We start from the raw sequence: 23687 nt of genomic DNA on the forward strand, positions 1-23687 counted from the left end.
AATAACAGCAAAACTTAGAAGCATGCACAGTCAATAGTGCTCAATTTGCATACAGTTCACATGCAAACTCTCATGAAAAGGTTCAAAGCAGTCTCCCAGCTCAGTTCTCATCTATACTTGGACAACAAAATCCTGCAACAAATTCTCAGAAATCCTACCTTTCCTACCCTTGCTTAAATATCTAAAGTGCAATCTTCATACTAAAATATTGAAAAAAGGCATATCTATTTACATAAAAGTGTGTACACATGTGTTTGTCTGCGTGTACTCTTAGATAAATTGATAAAAAAGCAATATAGTTATAAATCAAAGACTATACCTAATAATATTAATTTCAAAATAAGCTGATAGAAAAAGATATAATAACTACAGTATAAGCTTTTAATTTTTGTTAATTACAAAAAATAAAAGTTAAATACAGTAAATAAACCTGGTCCCTTACATTGAAAAAGGAACATAAATTGAAAGTATTTGAAAATAAGATCCTTAGGAAAATATTTGGGCCTAAAATAGATGAGGAGACAGATGTGTGGAGAAGGTTACATAATTTAGAATTACATAATTTGTATTCATGTCCAGATATTATTAGAATGATTAAATCAAGAAGACTTAGGTGTGTAGATCATCTGGCACGAATGGGAGAGGAAAGAAGAGTATACAGGATTCTTGTTGGGAAACCTGATGGTAAAAGACCAATAGGAAGACCAAAACAAAGATGGAGGGATAATGTAGAGATGGACCTAAAGGAAATTGGTAGGGAAGGAAAGGAGTATATAGATCTTGCTCAGGACAGGGACAGATGAAAGGCATGTGTTGCTGCAGCCATGAACATTCGGGTTTAAGAGGGCTAGAGAGTTAGTTAGTTATACATTAAATAAGCATAATATTTGGATTGTAAGTAGAGAATATAACAAATGTACAATGCATTGTGCGAAAACTGTCAACTTTGCATTATAAGCAGAAAATTAAACCAGTTTGCCCTAGAAATACATTTTAAGAATAGCCCAAAATAGCATGCGTAATAGAAAATTAAGAAAACTTTCTGATGCATAAAAGTACTGACTAGTGCTGAATGAATCAATTACTGTAAAATATTATTCTCTGATTCAAGTAATTTAACTGTAAACATTATCTCTTGTATGTAAAATAAAAATGTTAGTTGAACTGATAAGTACAAATATTAACTTTATACGCCTTCATACACTCTAAATAACATAACTTTGATATATAAATTAGTAACAATTTGTTAACAATTAAGTTAAACTGTAGAATTGTTTTCTTAAATAAATATAAAGTAGTAAAAATACTAAACAAATAATTCCTTCTTTTCCTATTTAAAGGATGCCAAACAGTGTAAACCAGTTGTTAGTGGCTAAATAACGTAAAATTTGAAGGCAGTAACAATATTTTTTTAAAAATACTGTTTTTTACCTAACTTTGTGAATTAAATACTAGTACATTTTGTCAAATTATAAATAAAATATACCTATTTCTTTGGTATTTGTACTAAAGTGAAGAAAATGTTACTAAAACGTGGCTAGTACAGTAAATCTGAGAGTTTTAGCTTTATTTGTCCGTAACTGGTTATAATTGTAACTTGTTAATCTCGCCAAACACAATCTTTACCTCAATTATGGAAGCTAGCTGAACTTTAGCGTTTCGAATTACATATAGTGAAGACCTCTATAGTGGAAGAATACACCCAGTCTGTAAAAATTTGGAAATGTTGTCTCATTCTCTGTCGAACCAGACAAAGAGTGTTCTCAAATGTTTCAATATATTTCTTAACATAACTAACTTTTCAAGAAAAGAATACCTTGTGCCCAGATAGCTTAGTCCAGGGTTCGAGTCCCTGTCTGGGCAATTACAATTTTTAAATTTTGTCATCGGATCTTTTGCAGAATGGATATAAAATATGTTTACAGTCTAACAGATTATTATTTATCTAAAATTTTGCAAATAAGCTTTTAAGTTTCTCAAATATCAGCATATTTAGCTAACAGTACAGCATAACCAGTATTATTATAATAGAAAAGTTCTGGTGTAGAACCTACACCTACTGTAATATCTCTGTGGTATTAACTTACATGCAGCCCATAACTTTTGGGACTGTTTCTCCTTCTTTACATTTCCTCGCCATTTACCCTTAGCGTCGCGATTAGCCTCAGAAGCAAAAAAAGCGAAATCTTATATTTGTTCTTTTTATATCTTTTTATACTATAGAACTACATTTAATGAATTTTGCAGTCTTCCTGTTTGATCTGTTAAATAATCCAGTCAATAAAAATATACTTACATAGAAAAATCTGTTTTTCAGATACTTTAATCGGGTAATCTGCTTTTGCGTACTTCCTCAGAAATATACACAATCATAGTTCTTTATAAATTTACATAAATCGAAGTGTAGTTAGAGTTGGCCTGTAAGTACTTCTGGTACAAGTAGTTACTTGAAAAAGCAAATATTGGGTGTATAAAAATAGCATTCTTGTGAAACAGTAAAAAATCAACCTCATTTCCTCGTAATATTAGCTGCAAGTGCTTCTTGCAGATTAACAAAGCTCTGGCGTGTGGTCCTATGTCACCTATAATCCTTTGTAAGGTTCGTGTTGTCCTATAAATTGTCGATATACATACTAAGCCCCTAGTTACAGCCTAAGCTTTTAGTTTCAATCAGAGGATTTCAGTGTTCAGATAGTCATTGTAGCCTCGTATAATAAACCAAATGGAAATAACCCAAGTGTTGATGCGCCCAATAAACCAGTAATACTTCAAAAATACCTTGAAAAAGGCTATAAGGCTAAATTATTCTTCTAGCATAGAAAAAAAGTTTAGCAAGTGGACCTATGGTCCATATAGTCAGTCGTCTGTGAACTTCGTCTTGTCCTGTGAATTGTCAATATATTGATAAATGGTTATATTAAAAAAAAAAAAAAAAAAAAAAAAGAAAGAAACAATGTTGGTAAGCGTCCAGTTGTGGACCCTTCGGTAAAGGCATTTCAGTCTTTATAGACACACAATAATTTTAGTTACACTAAAAATTAGGCAAATAGTCGAAATGTTAAACATTTCGTGTACTTTATCCATTAAGCCTTAGCTAGAAATACAATAACAGCATTACAGACATAAAAATTAAGCAAGCTTAGATATTCTAGTGGCACATAATAAGTATAAAATATCCTTTAAAATAATAGTTGGGTTATCTGAGATCAAAATTTTCAAGCCCTCTCTCCTGCATAAATAGGCTCTAGAATTCACTAAGCCTCAAAATAATATTGGGTACATAAGATAAAAAGCAGATGGAGAGTGGTGCTGATCACATCATCTCCAAAATAGCAAAAACAAAAGTATATGGAGCCCTATCTAATATATTTAGAAAACTTTTACCTAGTACAACAGTAACAAAATACTCAGCAAACTCTAAAATAAACAAACTTTCCGTGTTATTTGAGTAATAATAAGCCTAAACTTGTAAAATAAAAGGGTAAAAGTTGAAAATCTCTCTTTGTAAATGCACAATGAAATAAACACTTCTGTCTGAATAGCTTAAATTGTGTTATTTGAGTAAAAATCATTGAAATAAACTTTTAAAATAATAAGTTCAAAGTTGAAAAAATGTCTTTGTGAGTCCAAAATTTAATAAAAAATGGTGCCTGAATAATATAAATAGTGTTATTTTGGTAAAAATAGGTATAAAATTGTAAATAATAAGTTAAAAAGTTGTAAAAATATCTTTGTGAGTGTAAAATATAATAAAAAAAACACGTTCAAATCGTGTTATTTGAGTAAATATTAGGCTAAACTTGTGTAAATAAACAAATAAAAGTTGAGAAAACACTTTGTGTGTCGAAAATATAACTAAAAGTCTTTCCTGAATAGTATAAATAGTGTTATTTTGGTAAAAATAGGTATAAATTTGTGAAATAAACAAATAAAAGTTGAGAACACCCACTTTGTGTGTGGAAAATGTAACTAAAAATCTTTCCTGAACAGATTAAATTGTGTTATTTGAGTAATAATAAGCCTAAACGTGTGAAATAAACAGATAGAAGTTGAGAACACACACTTTGTGTGTCGAAAATGTAACTAAAAGTCGTTCCTGAACAGATTCAATTGTGTTATTTTGGTAATAATAAGCCTAAACTTGTGAAATAAACAGATAGAAATTGAAAACACACACTTTGTGTGTTGAAAATATAATAAAAATGTTGCCTGAATAGATAAAATTGCGTTATTTGAATAAAAATAAGGATAAGCTGGGAAAATGTTTGACATAAAGTCAAAGTTTGGTAAAAAATAAACTCAATATTATGTTAAATAGCACACAGTAACATACATTTACTACCTAAATCAATAATGAAAGGGTCCTAGGTTCGATACCCTGTGATAAAAGCATATAGTGAAAACTGTAGGCCCAGTCCCTGATAGCTCTCCCTTCTTCATAGTACAAATAATAAACCCTTACGCTTCGTTCTCCTTGTTCAAATTAAAGTTCTCGCTCCAATCTAATTGGGTATCCAAAAATCCTTTTCTCTTGTGTTCTCGGTAACCCTGGCCTACTTAGACGGAAACCTGTTCTGACATGCAAGCGACGCACAGTTTCAAAAAATTTGACCCTAGCTGCGCATTCGCAGACATCCTTTGTTGTCTGGTTCAATCCCTCCCCTGCCCTACAGTATTGCATACCTTTTCCCTGTTCTTGCGTACTGGTTAACCTTGAAAAAAAAACCGGTTCTGAAAATCTACCGACGCATTCTCTGATTGGTCAATCAGGTTCCTTCTTTGTTCTGACGTTCTGAAGTCATTTGACCTTGAACGCACACTCCCCAAATTCCTTTCTCCTCTACCTTCACCGCCGAGTCGAGATTCTGAGACAGTATTCTGTCTAGCGTGTGAAACCACCGTGTTTCATAACATAATGCAATTATTGCATAGTACTAATTAATAAGTTGCATATCGCGGGTTCGAGTACCGGGACCGTCCCCAATCGTAATTGGACCTGTACCTAAACCCATTACCACCGTTCATAGTGGTTCATAAACCATAGAAAACTTATTTTCAATATTATAAACATTAATATTATCGATTTATACATTACATACTTTGCAGTAGTGAATATAAAACCATATGCATAGCGTTTAGTACCTCTAATTACCTTTTATATACATATTTTTCATAAAATAAAAAATTATATATTCATAAAAAGTTATAAACATGCAAATACATAAATGTAAAGTATTCTAAGTACTTGCAAATGAATTCTAAGTACATGCAAATTAATTAAAACCCATGCAAATTAGTTCTAAATATGTGCAAATTAATTGCGAATATTAAATAGCAACAGACGTTATCGCGTTTCTATACTACTCACGCACACCCTCTGCGTGGCTCCGCCCGATATCGCTTCTAAAACCGTGCGTCGTATAGGCACCCAGTCTCTGCCACTGAACCCACATGTTGCATGCATATATGTATAAGTTTTACTTCCGTATTACAAGTAAGATTGGTGTATTTTGCCAAATATATTAAACCTCATAAACACAATCATACCTAACAGTAATTACATATTCACATTTAGATTAATTTAAATGTAACTAAAATAAAATAACTAGTTTCAATTTTAAAAACTCATGATGTGTATGCTATTTCTTGGGTATGTAAAGAAATATTTCCTATTTGCAGCTGTATGCAATGGGAAACTAGCCTAGTAGCATTTTAAAAGACTGAGATGCAAAGGAAAGAAGGTGTGTCATATATTTTTTTGTAAATAAAACAGTTTATGTATTAAATGCAGTACAAGCCCATGCATACTTATCCTCACTACCTTTCCTTTTTCTTTCATAATTATCTCAAGTCTATGCTTTGATTAACCTAATCATACAAATAACATTAATCAACTACAAGCAGTTTATTAAAATTTAGCTCTTTCAAAGTATTATCAAAGATAAATAAACTTACCCTGAGCAATAAAAGAACAACAATGCATAGAACTCCCAACACTGAATCTCCTAATCTAGTGTCACCAATATTTTGGAAGAGCTTTGAAATATTGTCCATGAATCCACTCGCTTTGTATTTGAGACCCAGAAGCCCTTTCAATTGTGACCCGGCAACAATCAGTGCACCAGCCGAGGCAAAACCAGAGGACACAGGTATGGAAATAAATTCAATCAAGAAACCTGTGTGGAAACAAGAAAAATAAATATATCAGTGTGCTAGTTCTTTGAAGTAAGTACATAATAACTGTTAAATGGGCTCCTTCTAAACATTGCTAAGAGAGAGGATGATGAACATTTATATTAGGGATGGACCAGATTAATCGGTACTCTATCGGTATTGGTTGATATAGGAATATCGGTTTATCAGTAAAATTTTACTGATCTGATATATCTATAAATATCTTCTATTTTAGTGCCATTTTGTTATAATTTTATGTATATGACAAATAATCTCGATTCCCTACTTTGTTAAAAGTAAATGACTAAATATGCAACTTCCTTTGCACTGCAGTCACCAGGAAACAAATGTTTATTAAGAAGGTCAATGAACCATTCCGGTTCTTCAAGGACCATTTGGAATTTTATAACAGATCAGTGGAATATTGCTTTCAGTAAATTTTATATTGGTACTTTATCAGTACCGGTCAAAATTTCATATTGGTCAATCCCTAATTTATATGTACGTACACTTTATAGCATCAAGATATATATTATTTCGATATCATATTCATGGCAGTATGGGAACCGAGGTGGTCTGGTCGGTAGGGCATCTGACTACCACATAGGAGACCTGGGTTTGATTCTCGTGGTAGGTGATCTACCACATAAAGTGGCTCTGTAGCTCACCCAGCCTCAAATTAATGGGTACCTGGGGGAGCCAGCTGGAGCATGGTGCTGATCAATTCACCTCCAAAATGGCTGAGATCAAGAATGTGTGGGGCTCTAGGCATCCCACATCTCCTAAATGTGCCTTCATGGTACGGTGCTATATACACGGGAAAATTTACCATTTTTTTTACCTATTCATGGCAGTATTTGCATGTAGAGTATTTATTACAATAACCTGAATGATGAATAATATGATGTAAACAGATATATAATAGACGAATGAATTACAAATTCTTGTTTTAAGTCCACTTTATGCACAGATAGGCTAATCAGGACTGAACCTACAGTTTAAAGTGGGATCCGAACCACTGTGCAATGTGCTTCTGTCTGATATCGAACCCGGGACCCCTTGATTACAAGATGACAAGAGGCCCTGATAGATATATACATGGGTTGGATAAAAAGTAATTTCAACACTGGCATAATTGCTACTTGACTGTATTGGCAGAGGAGCACGTGTTACATTCCTTCAATGTAATCACCCCCCCCCCCCCCCATCTCTACGACCTTCTGCCACACGTATGGAAGGCGTCGTACACCATCAGCACGTCCATCTCTGTCGATGTCCCGCAGTGACCGCCCTATAGCACGTATGATGGCTTCGCGCGTGTCGTAATGCATCCCGCCCAGTGGTTCCTTCATTTTGGCAAAAAGGTCGTAATCACACGGTCTCATACCGGTGAATACGGCGGATGTTCCAGTACCTCCCACTACCAGTGATGCAGGAGCGCCGTCACAGTGTTCGCAGTGTGACACTTTGCATTGTCAAGCAGGATGATGGGACACCGTGCCAGAACGTGCCGTCGCTTCCTTCTTAATGCGACGAAGGTGGTGTTGCAAGAAGGTGCAGTAGTAGGCTGCGTTGACCGTCTGCCTAAGAGACGTTGTTCTTCTTGCCTAAACATATTGTTAGGGTGCTTGCACTCTCGTCCTCTGCTTCAGAGCACTGCTGTTTTTGACTGAATAACATACAATCGCTCCCACTCACTATACTTCCTCGTCTGACATTCCTTTATCAACCACGAAACGGTTGTGGCGCTGTGACTCGCCCCTTTCATGGGACAGCAGTGTTGCCATTACTTTTTATCCAACCCTTGTAATAGAAGCTCCTGTATAGCCTTTATTGGAGCCTGCATTTATCACTTACATTTTAACACAAGTACATATACTGTGTGTGCCAAACTATAAGTAAAGATACTTACCAAGCCTGAGCACTCCAAGAAGCAGCTCAATACATCCTCCAAGGAAGCACAGAAGAACTACAAAGTCCACGTTGAGATCTTGAGTAAATTGGAATGTGATGAGGGACATTATAGCTGTTGGTCCTATTGAGATCTCCTTCACAGTGCCAAACACTGCATAGATGAAACCACCTATGAAGGCTGAGTATAGGCCATACTAAAATAGAGATATCATGGATGAAAGGAAGTAAGAGAACATTTCACAATCTTACACCAACACCTTCAATTTATGAGGGGGTATCAAAAAGTTTTGGCTGTTGAGGTATAATTTGTTTAATAATGGAAAGATTGAAACAATGAACATACATATAGTTTGCCTGTAGTGTCCTCTACTTAGAGTTACCCTTCCACACAGTTGCCATCACGTTCGATGCATTTGTGCCAGTGTTTTATCCAGCCCTCAAAACCAGTTTGGAAAAATTCCACAGAACACTCCCTGCCCCACCGTTTAGAGCTGTTTTAACCTCCTGTAGGTCATCGAATCTCAGGCCACGAAGCACAGACTTACCTCAGACTTTATGTTATCCCAAACTCTCAATCATTGCATGTGCTGACCCATAGGACATGCGCACTGCATCAGAAATTTCCTGGACGGTGATGCGTCTATCCTCTCGAATGAACTCATCATCCCTGTGGCGGTTGTCGTCGGTCAACGACGTTGATGGCCTGCAACTCCTTGTCATGTCCACACTTTCGGTTTCTCCCACTTTCAACTTAACTATGTACTTAAGTCTGAGCTAAGTCTGTGCTTCATGGCATGAGATTTGATGACCTACAGGAGGTTGAAATAGCTCTGAACAGTGGGGTAGGGGGTGTTCTGTGGAATTTTTCCAAACTGGTTTTGAGGGCTGGATAAAACGCTGGCACAAATGCATCGAACGTGATGGCAACTGTGTGGAAGGGTAACTCTGAGTAGAGGACACTACAGGCAAACTATATGTATGTTCATTTTTCAATCTTTCCATTATTATCAAATTATACCTCAACAGGCAAAACTTTTTGATACCTCCTTGTGTTATGGATTATTGCTTCATTGCTATCATGTTGAACCATTGAAGTAACCCCTCTCTCTACCTTCATGACTCAAACAAGGATCCTCATCTGCAAATTTCTACTCGGAATGTTCGTAGTTATACTGACTGCATTTCCAGCTGGTGGCTGGAAAACAACAAATTAGTGATCAGTATAATCAGATCAGAAGATCAGCGATCTTTGACTGCCATCAGGCATTTTTGAGTCACAAGGTACCGAAAGTTCCTGGCAGGGTGAAAAAATGAGCATCAGATACACAACATGTTGTGAAACGTACTGTAAGATGGGTGGAGTTGATCAGCGCTGTTACTGGATAAAAGTTGTACACTAGTACACAAAGCAGGGAAAATTAGTACACAAAACCCTTAACAACTGTACAAACAAGCTAATAAAACAACTGACAAAAACAGACATACGCTTGGCATTATTGCAATGGGAGAGCAATGTTATCCCTACAGCTTTTACTTCACAACTGAGATTGTTGACACTTATCAAGCCACATAGTCCTGTATATGATTGGTGGACAGCAAAAAGTAGGTCAGGCGCCAGTTGGGCCCGCAATTAATGAAGGGAAATTGGCTCAGAAACATACCGAGACTAATATTGGGAGGTGTAAGTTGAAGGTGGTTGAGAGTTTCAAATATCTGGGTAGCATAGTTAAAGAAAGAAGAACAGGTAAAGAGGTAAATAAAGGAGGACAATTGCAACCTATATTCTCTTAGTTATGGAGTTGTTATTGTTATTGAGTAGTTGTTTTAAGTCCACTTTATGCACAGTAAGGCTAATCGGGACTGGGCCTACAGTTTATAAAGTATGACCCAAACCACTATGTTCCTTCACCAGGTATCAAACCCAGGACCCCTTGATTACAAGGTGACGACGCTACCTCTTAGTTAAGGAGATTGGTATGGGTCAAGGATGTGCATATGAAATGCAAGAATGAAATATACATACCTATCATTACATGTGGAGCAGAGATTCGTCAATGAGGGAGAAAGACAAGTAAGCTGAAGACAGTGGAGATGAGATTCTTACAGGATGTAGGAGGGAAGACCTGAAAAGACGGAATGAGGAATCAAATTTGACAAGAGTCGGGGAGTACTGAAAGACAGACTAGATCAGATACAGTTAAGGTGATTTGAACATATTTAGAGAGTGGAGCCCCTTGTGGAAATATACACAACACACGAAGTGGGAAAAATGTCTAAAGGGAAACTTAGTTGTCAATGTAAATCTATGGTAGCAAAGAGTGTGAGAAGAAAAGAGCAAGATTGAAACATAATGGAAAGAGATAAATGGTGGAAGACTAGAAGAAGATGCAGAAACTTTACTTCTACGCCAACAGTTTCAGATTCTGTAAATGGCAAAAGGTGCTGTTAATTTTGAGCAGAGAACTAATAAAGAGACCAAAAGCTCCTGTGAAGCTCAATGTCACTCTTGATGTCTTCCAGAGAGTGGTAGACATATTGAGAAGTTCTCTGCAGCCTGAAGAGATCTGCTATGCAAAACCTTACTCCCATATTCTAGGAAATCTTTTCCATTGTATGGCTTTCTGAGAGCAGGGAGACTCAATATAAGTTTCCAGTCCTTTGAGACAACTCGTAATAAAAATAACTTAGTAGAATTATGTGAGCAAAAATTGTATAGCTTACTTGTGGTGGCAGGTTAGCCAGTGATGCATATGCAATGCTCTGTGGCATTAATGTTAAGCCAATCGTTATACCTGCTATGACATCTGATATAGCATCTGTTTTGGAATATGCAGGGATCCAGCTGACGATTGGTACATGTTGGTGTAGTAAGCGTCTGGCTGTTGATGCAATGTTTCCTTTCCTGCAGCATTTCCAATTGTTTGATTTTCCATGTGATATCTCAGCAGACACTAAATTGAGAATCAAAAATTAATAGTGATTTTTTCGAACGATAGAATTATGTATACATTAGAAAATTGACAGGCGTGTATATTTCGGGAGTGGTCTGAACCAAGTGTCTCAATTGTAACATCAATAATGAGCATTCCCTTACATTCGCTACGAGACTCGGCGGCAAGCGGCACGGCGTCAGAGATTGTCTTTCCCGGTGAACGGGGTCCGCGACAGTCACACGCTACAGTCTGTTTTTTTCGCTCTCCCTGCCTTTGCTCTCTTTCCCTTCCTGTTGACGTTGCAGACTGACGCCAGTATAATCCTCCCTCGTAAGTTGTGTTGTGTCTGTGTGTTGAAGATTGTGGCTTAATATGGCACCACAAAAAAGCTTACATTACAACAAAGGATTTATCTTGTCGAGTGTTACTTCGGAAGAGGAATTGTGGAGAAGTGCGACGACGTTTTGCAACGAAATTTCCTGGTGTTCCCGTTCCACATAGGACCACTATATTAATAAAACCTCGTAAAAAAGTTTAGAGTAACAGGGTCAGTTCTGAATAAAAGTGGAAAGAAAAACCCACGTGTACTTACTGAGGAAAACTCGATCAGATAGGACAAAGGTTAGAACAGTCTCCTCGGAAATCTATCCGCCGCCTCTCACAAGAAACGGGTGTTTCAAAAACCACAGCATTTAGAGCCGCTAAAATTCTTGAATGGTTAAAAAATAATGTCATGGGGAAAAAGTGTAAAAATCTAAAAATAAAGTATACAAATACAATCCTCACACCATCCGTGAGTTAAAAGAGAGTATTGTACGAGAAATCGGGAGAATTACAGTAGACGAACTTGCACGTGTAAATGCCAATTTCCTTCGGAGATGTCAGGAATGTGTTGCAGCAGAGGGACATCATTTTCAACACCTTCTGTAGTCAAGGTTAGTACACAATATGAAAACTGTAATTTTAATAGCCACTCTAGCGACTGTCGCGAGTAGTGTAAAATACAATAATACTGGGGTGATAAATGATGAGCCCCCCTCAGGCAGATTTGGCTACACTTAAAACTAACTCAAGATGTGCATATGAGCTTATTGCTCAAGTGTGGTACTCTGTCTAATCCAAGATTTTTGTAAAAATGCCCTCGGGAATTTCCCGTGAAATGATGAGCCCCCTCAAATTGATTTGCCTACACTTACAAAAGCTACATCTGTGAGATTGTTGTCCATAAGCTTGTTAAAAATATGCCCCTCTTGATATTTTTTTTGCTACACTTAAAACTAGGCCAAAGAGCCACCCACACCCACCCACACCCACACATATTTACTTCCGGTTTATTTCCGGTCCATTTTCGGTCCACTTCCGGTTTAAGTTTAATTGGACACCAGGCTCAACTCATATATCTAATACTAAGACAATGTAATATGCAGAGGCCTTCTAGAATTGCTCTGTGACTCTCTCATTTCTTACATCATAAACATATGATTTTTCACCTATAAGAATAACACTACATATAGTGTCATCAGGGAGTGTATCATGGAATTCACAGATAATTTTAATGTTTGTCCTGTCATTAACCACAACTTGTTTCCTTTTTGAGGTGTTGATGACAAACATGGGCCTCTGTGCTTTGAATTCATCTGGTGTGTAATACATGTCAGTATTGCCAGTAGTGACCCTTTTGTATGCTGTAAATGCTTCATATAATTTGAGGAAATCATCCTTGGACATGTTTAAATTATAATTTTCTCTAGGAACCACCTCATTTCTGCCATTTTTAAGATATATGTTCTTGATGTTGCAGTTATCAAATTTACTTGATTTTTTTTCCTGATTATTGTGTCTTCCAGTCTGAAACAGTACCACCACAAAATCTGGCATGTCATATTGTATACTGGAGAATGAATTTGTAGCATCAAACTCATAATAGGTACCAGTGGCAGGTTTCTGCACACATTGATATGTATAAAATTGTAAAGGCACCTGTGGATTTTTTAGGATATCTGCTTTGTATTTAAGAGCATAACTGGCTTCATATTCAACAACTGGAATTCTTAGCTCCATAGTCTGAATAATGCACTTGCCCTCATCATGTAGGGTATTAGGCAGAGCTTCCCCAGTGGAATTTAATGTACTGTACCTCATCAAAGCATTATTATCATTGGCAGCTCTTCTAAATGTGATTCTTAAACCACCCTTCCACATAATATCTTTGTAATCTGAGAAGAATCCTGGCAACAGGCGCATGGGGAACAGTACAGTGTGACTCTTAGATATTATTTTATCACCAGCCTCAAATCCACCTATTTTGTAGTAAGAAGCCTCGGTCTTGGATAATTTTAGTGTGGCCAAAGCTGTAGAGGTAATACCAGGGTAATCCACTCTGTTTATAACAACACCATGTTTTCTGATCTCAATTTCAGAGAACAGATGTGGAACAAAATTGTCTACCAATCTTATATTTGAATTTGCCGGATAATCTGTACCATCGAGCTTTACAACATCAAATTTGATGTATAGATCTGCTCTGTGGGGGTGTATAAAGCCATCCCCTACATCAAGATCAACTTCAATCTCTGTGTTGGGTTGATTTAAATTTGCAAATGTCCTCCTGTTTGGGGGGAATGATTGTAGCTCATAACTCTCAATATTTTCCATTTTTTTTTGTATGTATTTTTATTTAAATATTAATCTCTATGATAGCAGTTGTTGTGGCTCCATCAAAATCAACTAATTCTTCTTTTTCATTAGTGACCATCAATTCAATGTTATCTATTCTATTATGGCACACAGGAAAATATAATGTTGGTGATGGAGTGTAGATGATGGGCTCCATAAATTCAGAGTTAGGTTTGAATGTTGTAATGATGCCAGTTTGTTTGTGAGTGCCTATGCCATTTGATTTGGTGATCATACCCTCGGCCACATTACAGTGAATATTCAGAGTCTCTATGGCTAAGAATTTAGGTATATTAATAGCAGTGTGTTTGATGGCTGGTTCAAGTTTTGTGTTGTTCTCAAAGCCTAACAGCTCTCCTATAGTACCCAGATCCACTGTTTCTGTAGCAGATACAATCTCTACTCTGTGAGTGACAGAATTTTGAGTTAATACTATACCTCTAGGTAACTGAGCATTTAAAGTAGATAGATTATATTGCCCTGGAGTGATGACAATTTTTTGATCCCCAACTGCAATTGTGTTGTTATGGTGTGTAATATTGGGGATTAAGTACAGTGGGATCCATGAGTATTACCGTGCAAATTGTCCATGACTATTTTCATTAATTTTTCTCTTACATTCTATGTGTTTTTAAGCGATGGATTTTTATGTATGCCGGTGCACAAGTTGTCAACAGCTTGTTTTGAGTTTTCTTTTAATTCTTGAAGCTCTTATTGGGGTCAAATAAAGTGCACGAACATGGTGATGGACAATTTGCACGGTAATACTCATGGATCCCACTGTACATGCCATAAAATGCTCTGAGAGCTATTGTTTAGGGATACACTATATCATCATGTAATCTAAGTTTCAATATTGAATTTTGGCTGGTGAGATGGAATACCCCCATGATGTTTCAGATACCACAAGGCCTTTTGAAAATCTTCAATTGATGGTTTATTTATTTGAGATAGATATCTAAGAACAGATAAACACAGATGTCCACAATTAACATCTTTGAAATTTTGAACACGGGCATTATTGTAATAAAGATTAGTTGATTTTAGATATTTTACTAAATTTTCAGGTGGAATACCTCCAAATGAATCAAACACAAATGCCTCATCTTTTAAATATTTAAGATAACAGATCCAGTGAGTGCCCTGATTTTTGTACTTATCCAAATTAACTATGCCACACTCTTTGTTGAGTGGTTGTTCTGGTAAAGAATCAGACATGTACACACCTCTAAAATTTTTGATGCCCAGTGGTTTGATTAAAGCTTCAATATCTTGGTTTGTAAGCGGCTCTTGTTTTTTTTTAAAACTTATTCATGGCTTTCTTAAGACCTTTGCCTTGTTTTTCCATGGCCAGATTATGGTGCTTCAATTCATCTAATTCTGCCTTATTCTTCTTGGCATCTATTACTGTTTTTGCTACAGCAGCTGATCCCCAGCCAAGCTCCCAACAGCACCAAGTGCTGCTAAGATGGCCGGGATAGTAAATATGAAGCCCCCTGTATGCAATTTTTTTCTAGATTGCTGTAATTTTTTTAATTGGGGGGTACTAAGCAACAATTTCATACCATGTCCCTTGACAAGACAAGAATTTTTTTTGTTAAAAGGCTATCAATAGTTTTAAGAGATTTAAGGCCTGCATAAGGTAACTGAAACATAACACCCTTGGCCTTCATCCTAGGTTTATTATATATATATTCACAACCCCCACCCCAGTTTTTGTTTGGTGTTCATAGCTATGGTGGTCCCCAATGCTGCTATTCTCTCACTTAAAGAAGCATCTTTGCTTACAAATCTACCAAATGCAGCCTCTTCTAATTTTTTGTCTGCCACATGTCTCTTGTCAAGATCAGAATGTGTGTTGTATGCTATGTCATGGTCTCTGCAAGCAGCATCTAGGGGATTAACACCTGGGTCACCTCTGTTTAATCTATGATCTAGTTTTGTGCCTGAACCACAATATTGATAGCCTGGAATGTGTAGTTCAAATGGCAGCTTGTTTATGATGTCATTAACCAGCCCCCGACCCTCAGAGATATTCCAAAATTTGGGGGGTAGAGTATTAATAATTTTTATAAGATATCCAATGCCCTTAGTGTCATTCACTATAAAATTTGACAATTTGGTGCTTATCATGTCCATAATTCCAACCTTTTCATTGTAAAAATTGTGGTTGCCAGCATTTTCCTCCCCAGCTATCACCAGCAACCTATCTACAAGTTTCCTGACATCATCAACCCACACAAATTCTTTAGGCAGGGTGTTGTATTGTTTGATTCCACTACCAGTCTTGATCTGTGACCATATGGGCTTGATTAAGTTGTTGTATTTTGCTCCACTGCTAGACTTGACTCTTTTTTGTGTGGGATCATTGTTCTGGTATAGAGCATCTGATTTTATTAATATTTCTTTGTAATGCTCATAGTCTTGATCTGTATAGTTGCCAGGCCTTTTCCTAGTCATCAGTTCCCACAATCCAGGTGTGCCAGGGTACTTAACAAAAGCACCTCTTTCTCCAAGATGAGATTCTGAATATACAATCAGATCATCTCCCATAAATGTTACTCTGAAATTGCCAATTCTATGTATGATGCTACCATCATGCTCTGTGTCAGCATATAGGCCAAAGACCTCATCTTTGTTGTCTTTAGGTGTGCTTAAATATTTTTGAGCAAGAAGACCCAATTCAATAGGATCCTGAGTAGCTTCAATTCTTCGAGGAGGAACAGGACTAGGTGTATGAATACTAGAAAGTGGGGTGATTGGATATTCTAATATGTTCCTAGCAGCCACAGGTACAAGCTCTGTGATCAAATTTTGATTTTGCTCTGTAACAGTTTTGATATTTTTACCTAATTCACTAATAGCATCAATAATAGGCTGTTCTGTTTGCTTGTGTTGTTCATAGATTCCTCGGTTCTCTGATTTCCATCCCTTAAATCTTTTTACAAGATAATCTCTTAATTTAAGATCATCAATAATTGGCCTTTTCATGGTTATTTATATATGTTTCAATGTCTAGAAAATTGTTGATTTTATTTCTGTATTTGCCACTATTGGGTTTCCTTGTCATATCAATTGTGACAAACCCATAACTGTCCTGGTTCCAGCACCTACTGCAAAACTTAGAAAAATTATTGTAGCTCAAGTCCCCACCTACATATTCATCATGTATGTGTTTGAGGTTGGTATGATCTTGATGAAACACACATATAAAATTGCTGTTGTCTCGGATCAGCTGCTTGGGTATTTTTGAAAAAGTCTGTGCCAGGTAGAAGCAATCAATGTTTTTGTGTCGGCCCTGTGTAAAGAAATTTCTAAACTTGTTTTGATTATCCAGTATAATGTCATCAAACTCAACAACAGAATTATCGAGACAGTCATGGAGTGGCTTAACATCTGATTCAAAAGTGGCTATATCCAGTCCATCATATAGCTTCATCAGCTGCTGATATTTTAATTGTTCCAAGCTCTTAGAGAAAACATACAAGTGCCTGTTTTTCCAGTCTAACCAGTTGGGTGCCAATAAAAAATTATCAATCATTAGTGTAGTTTTACCACAAGCCGATGGCCCAACAATAAGACATCTAATATTACCAGGCAGCAGCTTTCCATTTCTCTTATTCTGCTGTTCAGGCTCTGGCAGTCTCTTTATAACATCCCAGGTGTTCATAGTATCGCTTTGTCTGCCTCGATCCAGCTGTGTTCTGGGAGTCCTAGCCATTTGACAAATATTTTGTTGCCTTTTCTGCGGATGATTTTTTCTATGAGATATGTGTCAGGCTGCTTAGTTTTGCTGAGTTCTTCTTCACAAAACCTGCCTTTGAGAATTTCTCCTCGGTGATCTTTTATTATATATGTGTTAGGGGCCCCAGGTTTAACTTGAACCACTGTAAATAATTCAGTGCTCCAGTTTCTTGTAAAGCCTCTTTTGAATAAGTGCTTATATTTGCTGATTCTTACTTGATCACCTATCTTGTATTTGGCTTTTCTTGTTGTTGGCTGGTATCTAGGATAATAAACAGTACTGATCAATTTTTGCTCATCAGATGAAGTTACCTCAGAGGGCTTCATGTTGATTGTGGAATGGACCGAGTTGTTATATTTATGTAGAAGTTCTGGTAGAATACTGAGCCATTTATAATTACCTTGAAGGGTGAATTGTTTATACATATGATTTTTTAGGGTTTTGTTGAATCTCTCTACAATAGAGGCCTTGAGATCGCTGTAACTCGAGTAATGTTGTATTGACTGGCTTTTAATAAATTATTGGAACACAGAATTATAGAATTCTTTGCCATTATCTGTTTGCAAATAGCGCGGTGATCTTCCACTCTGATTGATGATTGTCCTGAAGGCTTCTGTAACACATTTTCCAGTTTTGGATTTGAGTGGCACAGCCCAGGCAAATTTTGAAAATGTATCTATGACAGTGAGTAGATACTTGTAGCCCTTGTTGATCTTGTCTAAGTTTTTCAGCTGTCCACTTGCCATCTCAACCAAGTCACACTGCCATAAATCATCTATGCCTTTTGTAACCACTGGCAGTCTCTTATAATTATGTCTGGCTTGTCTGTGTAATTCATCAACAATAATTTGTCTAGACATAGTATGTAAACAAGAATATTGCAACTATGGGGTGTTCAACAGCTGATACTACAGGATTTTCTAAATATAATTTGTCTCCTGTTTGTATATTAAATTCAAGAGAACCATCATCTTCAGCATAAGATGTTTCTAATGTATTGGGGTCTGTAAAATCCTCTAACTCTACACTGGTGATTTTTGCTTTGTTATCAGCATTTGTTATTGATAAGGTAAGGTAGTGGTGTGCCTGTGGTTGTAGCCAATATTTGATCTTGATTGGTCTAAGTGTGCCCCCAACAAAAAACTGGTAATAAAATTGTGCAGGGGACAGCATATATATTTTGCCACCTGGTGTAAATGGTGAATCATATTCTTTGTTGGGGATACTGTACAATTCAAGAATTACTGTATGTTTAGGATTCTCGATTAGGCCAGTTATTTCTTTTTCTGCTGTAAGCAATCTACTTGTTACAGATTCAAGATGCTCATTGATAGTCCTAACAACATCATCATGGCCTGGCTTGATCTTTATGTCCACAACAAGTTTCTTGTATTGTTGCAAAATTTCTTGAAGCTGTGTGGCAAAAACAGACAGAGCATTTGCTTGGTTGGATTCCATGCTTCCTAGCTGTTGCTTGATATTAGCTACAATTTGCTGTAAATTTTCAACAACTGCCAATTTTGAATTTTGAGCAGTAAGATCATGGACTTGTCTTCTGATATCCTCAAACAGGGCATGCAGTTCATTAATATGTTGATTAGTTGGTAGAGTGGCCACTGTCTGAGTAAGTTGTTTGATCTCTGTCTGGATATTCTTGATATCTTCTGATTTCAATATGCGATTCACAGCTCTCTTAATATTTTTAAGTTCTTGTGATGTAGGCAGATTTGATACAGTATTCTGCAAAGATTCAAGTGCCAATTTCACATTATTTAATTCAGAAGCATCAGCCACACTTTGCATAGCATCTTGGAGCAGGGCTATGTCTGCCTGAGTAGGTGTTGATTGTTGTAAAATTTCAAGTTTTGTTTGGATATCATCAATCAAGTGATGAAAATGAGATAGCTCAGATTCAGTGTTGAGGTTTTCAAGTTTTGTGATCTGTTGCTGGACACTGACAAGGGTGTCTACAATACCAGGCAAGCAGGATTCTAGAGATTCTTGTACACTTGCCAGATCACTTTGCACTGCTGCTATTGTACCCTCAAGATGGGTTATGGTACTTTGATTTTTTCCAAAATCTTCATATGTTTCAAGTTGCAGCTTGATGTTGGCAACACTCCGAGTTATTGCACTCAAAGCATCAGAAGATGGCAAGTTGTTCATAAAATTTTCAATGTCTCAATTTTTTCTTTAACCTCGGCTATGGCATTGTTTAGAGGGCCCAGATTAGGAATCTCCAGTGATTGAATCTGTTCTTTTAGAATGGAAATCACTAGATCAAAATCTTCTTGTGATTTTATGCTTTTGACAATTGTTTGGAGCTGTGTCTGGACATTATTTATCTGCTCTTCCAATTGTTGTTTCAATTGCTCAGAGTCGCTAGCCTGAGTCTTAAATTTGACTTGAAGAGCTGCTACAGCCTCCTCTAAATTTTGAAAATTATCTAATGTGGCCAAGTCAGTATATTTTTGAAGCAGCAATTTGAGTTCTGAATCAATTTTAAGAAGAGGGTCCATGCATTGTGATTGTAAATTTGTAATTTCTAGTTGAAGACTGGCATTGAGTGTGGTTTGTAAAGCTTGTAAATCACTTCTTAATTTTTTGACTCTGACATCAAGCATCAGAATCTCATCACTGTGATCTTCATGTCTTGTATGGCCAAATATATCATTAGGCATTTTGATTTAGTGGTTATTTATTATTGAATATCTAATTCTTAATTCTATAAAAAAAAAGGTATAAGCTTGTCATAGGATCCTGGGACCTCAATATATAAACAATCACCAGCAGAAACAGTATATACAGTGCCAGAAATCATGTTTGAGTGCTTTATCCTGTAAATATTTTTGCCTATTGAAATCTTGACATTACCCTCGGGGGTTGTAATAAATTGTAATTGACCACCTACAGGTAATTGGTAATGATTTAAATTATTGTTAAATATGTACAATGTTTTGCCTGTTTCATCATCAACATCTGTAAGTATGCTGTTCAGATGAATAATTAACAAAGCACTTAGTTTAGATATTAGAGATTGTATATCAGAAGAGGGTGCTGTTGTTGGCAGGTCCATAATAGCCTGTTTTTTGAACCCAAATAAGTTCATAGGCATGTTTATTTATTTCAAATCATGCTCTGTAATTGGGCATTGTTTGCCACTTTTCAAATCACAATGCCCCCATGGTAGAGTATGTATGCCACATGATAAAATGCATCTCTTATCATCATGTGGGTCCAGATACACTTTCCTTACAACATTTGTAGTCAACAAGTGATCCTCACTCTGAATTCTGCATTCTGATGTTCTGATTGTGTTACATGATTTGAGACAATTTTTGTAATCTTCAAATTCAAGCTCTTTGTCAACAGTTACTCTACCAATGCCCTTGGCCTTTTTGGCAACAGCACCACTACATGTTTCAAAGCTGTACATCTTGGCCCTTAACCCAGCAAATGCCACAATAACATCACCAAGTGTCTCATCTTTTAACTTGCCACGCACATTTTTGTTGTGGGGCTGAATTTTTGAATGTTCACTGGTATCAAAATATTTAAACAATTCAGGCTGTGATATATCTTGATAAACATCTTCTGTTTGAATATCAAGAATAAAACTATCTGTGTCCATGTACATCAGTTTTACACAATCACCATAAAAAGGCTTCAGCACATTATAATACAATTTTAACATGTGTAATTTGGCCAATTCCAATATCACAGCCCCTACATAAATAGGCTCATCAAACTTAATCTTTGTTTTTTTCATGTTGAAAAGTGCCATATTCTCATCATAAATTCTTCTATAATTGAAATTAGGCTTTGCAATCAATTTTTTGCTCCGGCTGGGGTCAGTAATTAATTTAACATCAATATGTTTTCTGACATTTTCTATGGTTTTTCCATACACTGAATTTACCATCAATTTAAACAAGGTCTTATCAAATTGGCTCATTGCAGATGTTCGAAGCTCGGTGTTTGTATCAATGTATGGCTTCAACCATCTTGAGTGCCTGAACCTCAAAACTTTGCCAACCTTGGTCACTTGAACACCATGATGCATCAGGAACTGGAGGTTTTTGTAATATATGACATAATCCTGTTTTGGCTCTAGAGTCATCATTAGCTTCTTCTGTTTAGAGCCAGGTGAACGCTTAACCTCAGGAATTGGAGGCAGATCAGAAAATTTGTTGTGTAAATCATCAGGAATTGTCAGATCAACTTCTAAGAACAGGCCATAGTTACTGTCATCAAAGTCCTGAAGATCTTCAATATTGAAATCTTCAACCCACTCAAGCCCTGCATATGGCAATTTATCCATCATAGCATAACCATACAGGCTGTTGGCATCCACATACAGTATATAATTTGATGGCAGTGCTGGATCATAATCGGGAATATATTTGTTGTTGGCTCTGCCATATCTCTGACAGCATTGCACCATGCCTCCTCTTATACATTGCTCCATAAACAGATACATATCTTGATCTTGGATCAGATCCAATTGCATTTTAGTGTTTAAAAACATTGCAGACCATGCTAGGTCTGGAGCACTGTAGAAATACATTGGATCCAGCTTATAATTTTGCATGGAAGATTTTCTAAATGCCTGAAGTATATCAGCTGAGAGAGTGACATCAAGTTTTAAATATGCCTTATGATAATCACCAAATGTCTGGCATTTTAAATTGTTCCACATCAACTGGGCATGGTGATAATCATCATCAGTGATTCCAGATGCCCTGAGTTTTCTGTAAAACTCTTGTTGTGGTGGCAGAGAACACTCATCAAATTTAGAAAAATCTGAAACATAGTCATATGGATATACACCCTTCCGCCTAATTAATTTCAGGTCCTGATTTGGAAACAAAGCACATGTGATTTTGAATTGATCATCAGATAATTGACTGGCCAGTGTAGCCAGGCTAGCGGACAGAATTCTGTAGGAATCAAGAAATCTTAAGTGAATGGGAACACCATTAACTTTAATTATCTTGTTAATAGCTAACAGTTGGGCTGAAAAGTTCGTAGGCTGACTCATAGATGGCGTTACTAGAATTAAATCCATGTGATTTTTACTTAGTACTAACCTTCAAAAGATACGTGTATAAATTTCACAGCTGCCGGATAATTAGTTCGTGAGATATAGCATTGTGAGTGAAGCAGCTTTTGTTATTGTGAAAAAATGGATAAAAAAGAATTTCGTGTGTTAATAAAGCATTGCTTTTTGGCAAAAAAAAATACTGTTGAAGCCAAGGCTTGGCTTGATAAACATTATTCGGACTCTGCACCAGGAAAAATCAACCGTTGAGAAGTGGTTTGCTAAATTTAAACGAGGCGAAATGAGCATCGAAGACGATGCACGCAGTGGACGCCCTAAAGAGGCTGTTACCGACGAAAACATCAAAAAAGTCCACAAAATAATTTTAAATGATCGTAAAGTGAAGTTGATCGAGATAGCTGAGATTATTACATAGCGTTGTTGGAGCGTTTAAAGGATGAAATCACGAAAAAACGGCCCCATTTGAAGAAGAAAAAAGTGCTGTTTCATCAAGACAATGCACCGTGTCACAAATCAATGAAAACGATGGCAAAATTATATGAATTAGACTACGAATTGCTTCCCCATCCACCATATTCTCCAGATCTGGCTCCCAGTGACTTTTTCCTGTTTGCAGACCTTAAAAGAATGCTCGCTGGAAAGAAATTTAGCACTGATGAAGAGGTAATCGCCGAAACTGAGGCCTATTTTGAGGCTAAAGAGAAATTGTACTATAAAAATGGCATCGAAAAATTGTATGACTGCTATAATCGTTGTATCGCCCTCAAAGGCAACTATATTGAATAATAAAATCGAATTTTGTCAAAAAAATATTTTTTACTATGTTAGCCTACGAACTTTTCAGCCCAACTGTTATATATATTTCTCATCATTTTCTGCTAAAATATTTAAATTCTGCTTGTCAAACCCCTCGTACCTGATCAAATGATGAAAATCATAATTGGATGCACCATGGCAAAATATAGGGACAAATTTTGGTCTCTGGATCTTAATATTACAACTATTACACAGAGCCATTAAGAATTTACAATCTGTATGAGAATGGTGATGTACCTTGATATTTGTATCTGAAAATTCAGAATCACATACCGGGCATTTTTCTGCATTGTTGAAATCTTCAATCTGATCCTCTGTTAAAGGCAACATAGGTTTTGATTTTAATAAGACATTAGATGCTATGTTA

The 23687-nt window shown here is 36.4% G+C and overlaps 1 protein-coding gene across 4 annotated transcripts in view; it reads right to left on the reverse strand.

Annotated features, from left to right (window-relative positions):
- LOC145978002 (sodium-independent sulfate anion transporter-like) overlaps nt 1–23687 on the reverse strand; it is a 67450-nt gene that overhangs the window by 26680 nt on the left and 17083 nt on the right. For 3 of the 4 annotated variants that reach the window (XM_083110370.1, XM_083110368.1, XM_083110367.1), the window contains exons 2-4: nt 10810–11039; nt 8087–8282; nt 5956–6176 (exon numbers count right to left, since the gene is read on the reverse strand). In XM_083110370.1, coding sequence (XP_082966496.1) covers nt 5956–6176; nt 8087–8282; nt 10810–11039 — 647 coding nt within the window. Of the gene's footprint in view, nt 1–5955; nt 6177–8086; nt 8283–10809; nt 11040–23687 lie in introns of those variants that run through there. The other variant, XM_083110371.1, reaches the window with a different exon arrangement.

Source organism: Lepisma saccharinum, chromosome 24 (assembly GCF_977018435.1).
Source record: "Lepisma saccharinum chromosome 24, izLepSacc3.1, whole genome shotgun sequence".
NCBI lineage: Eukaryota > Metazoa > Arthropoda > Insecta > Zygentoma > Lepismatidae > Lepisma > Lepisma saccharinum.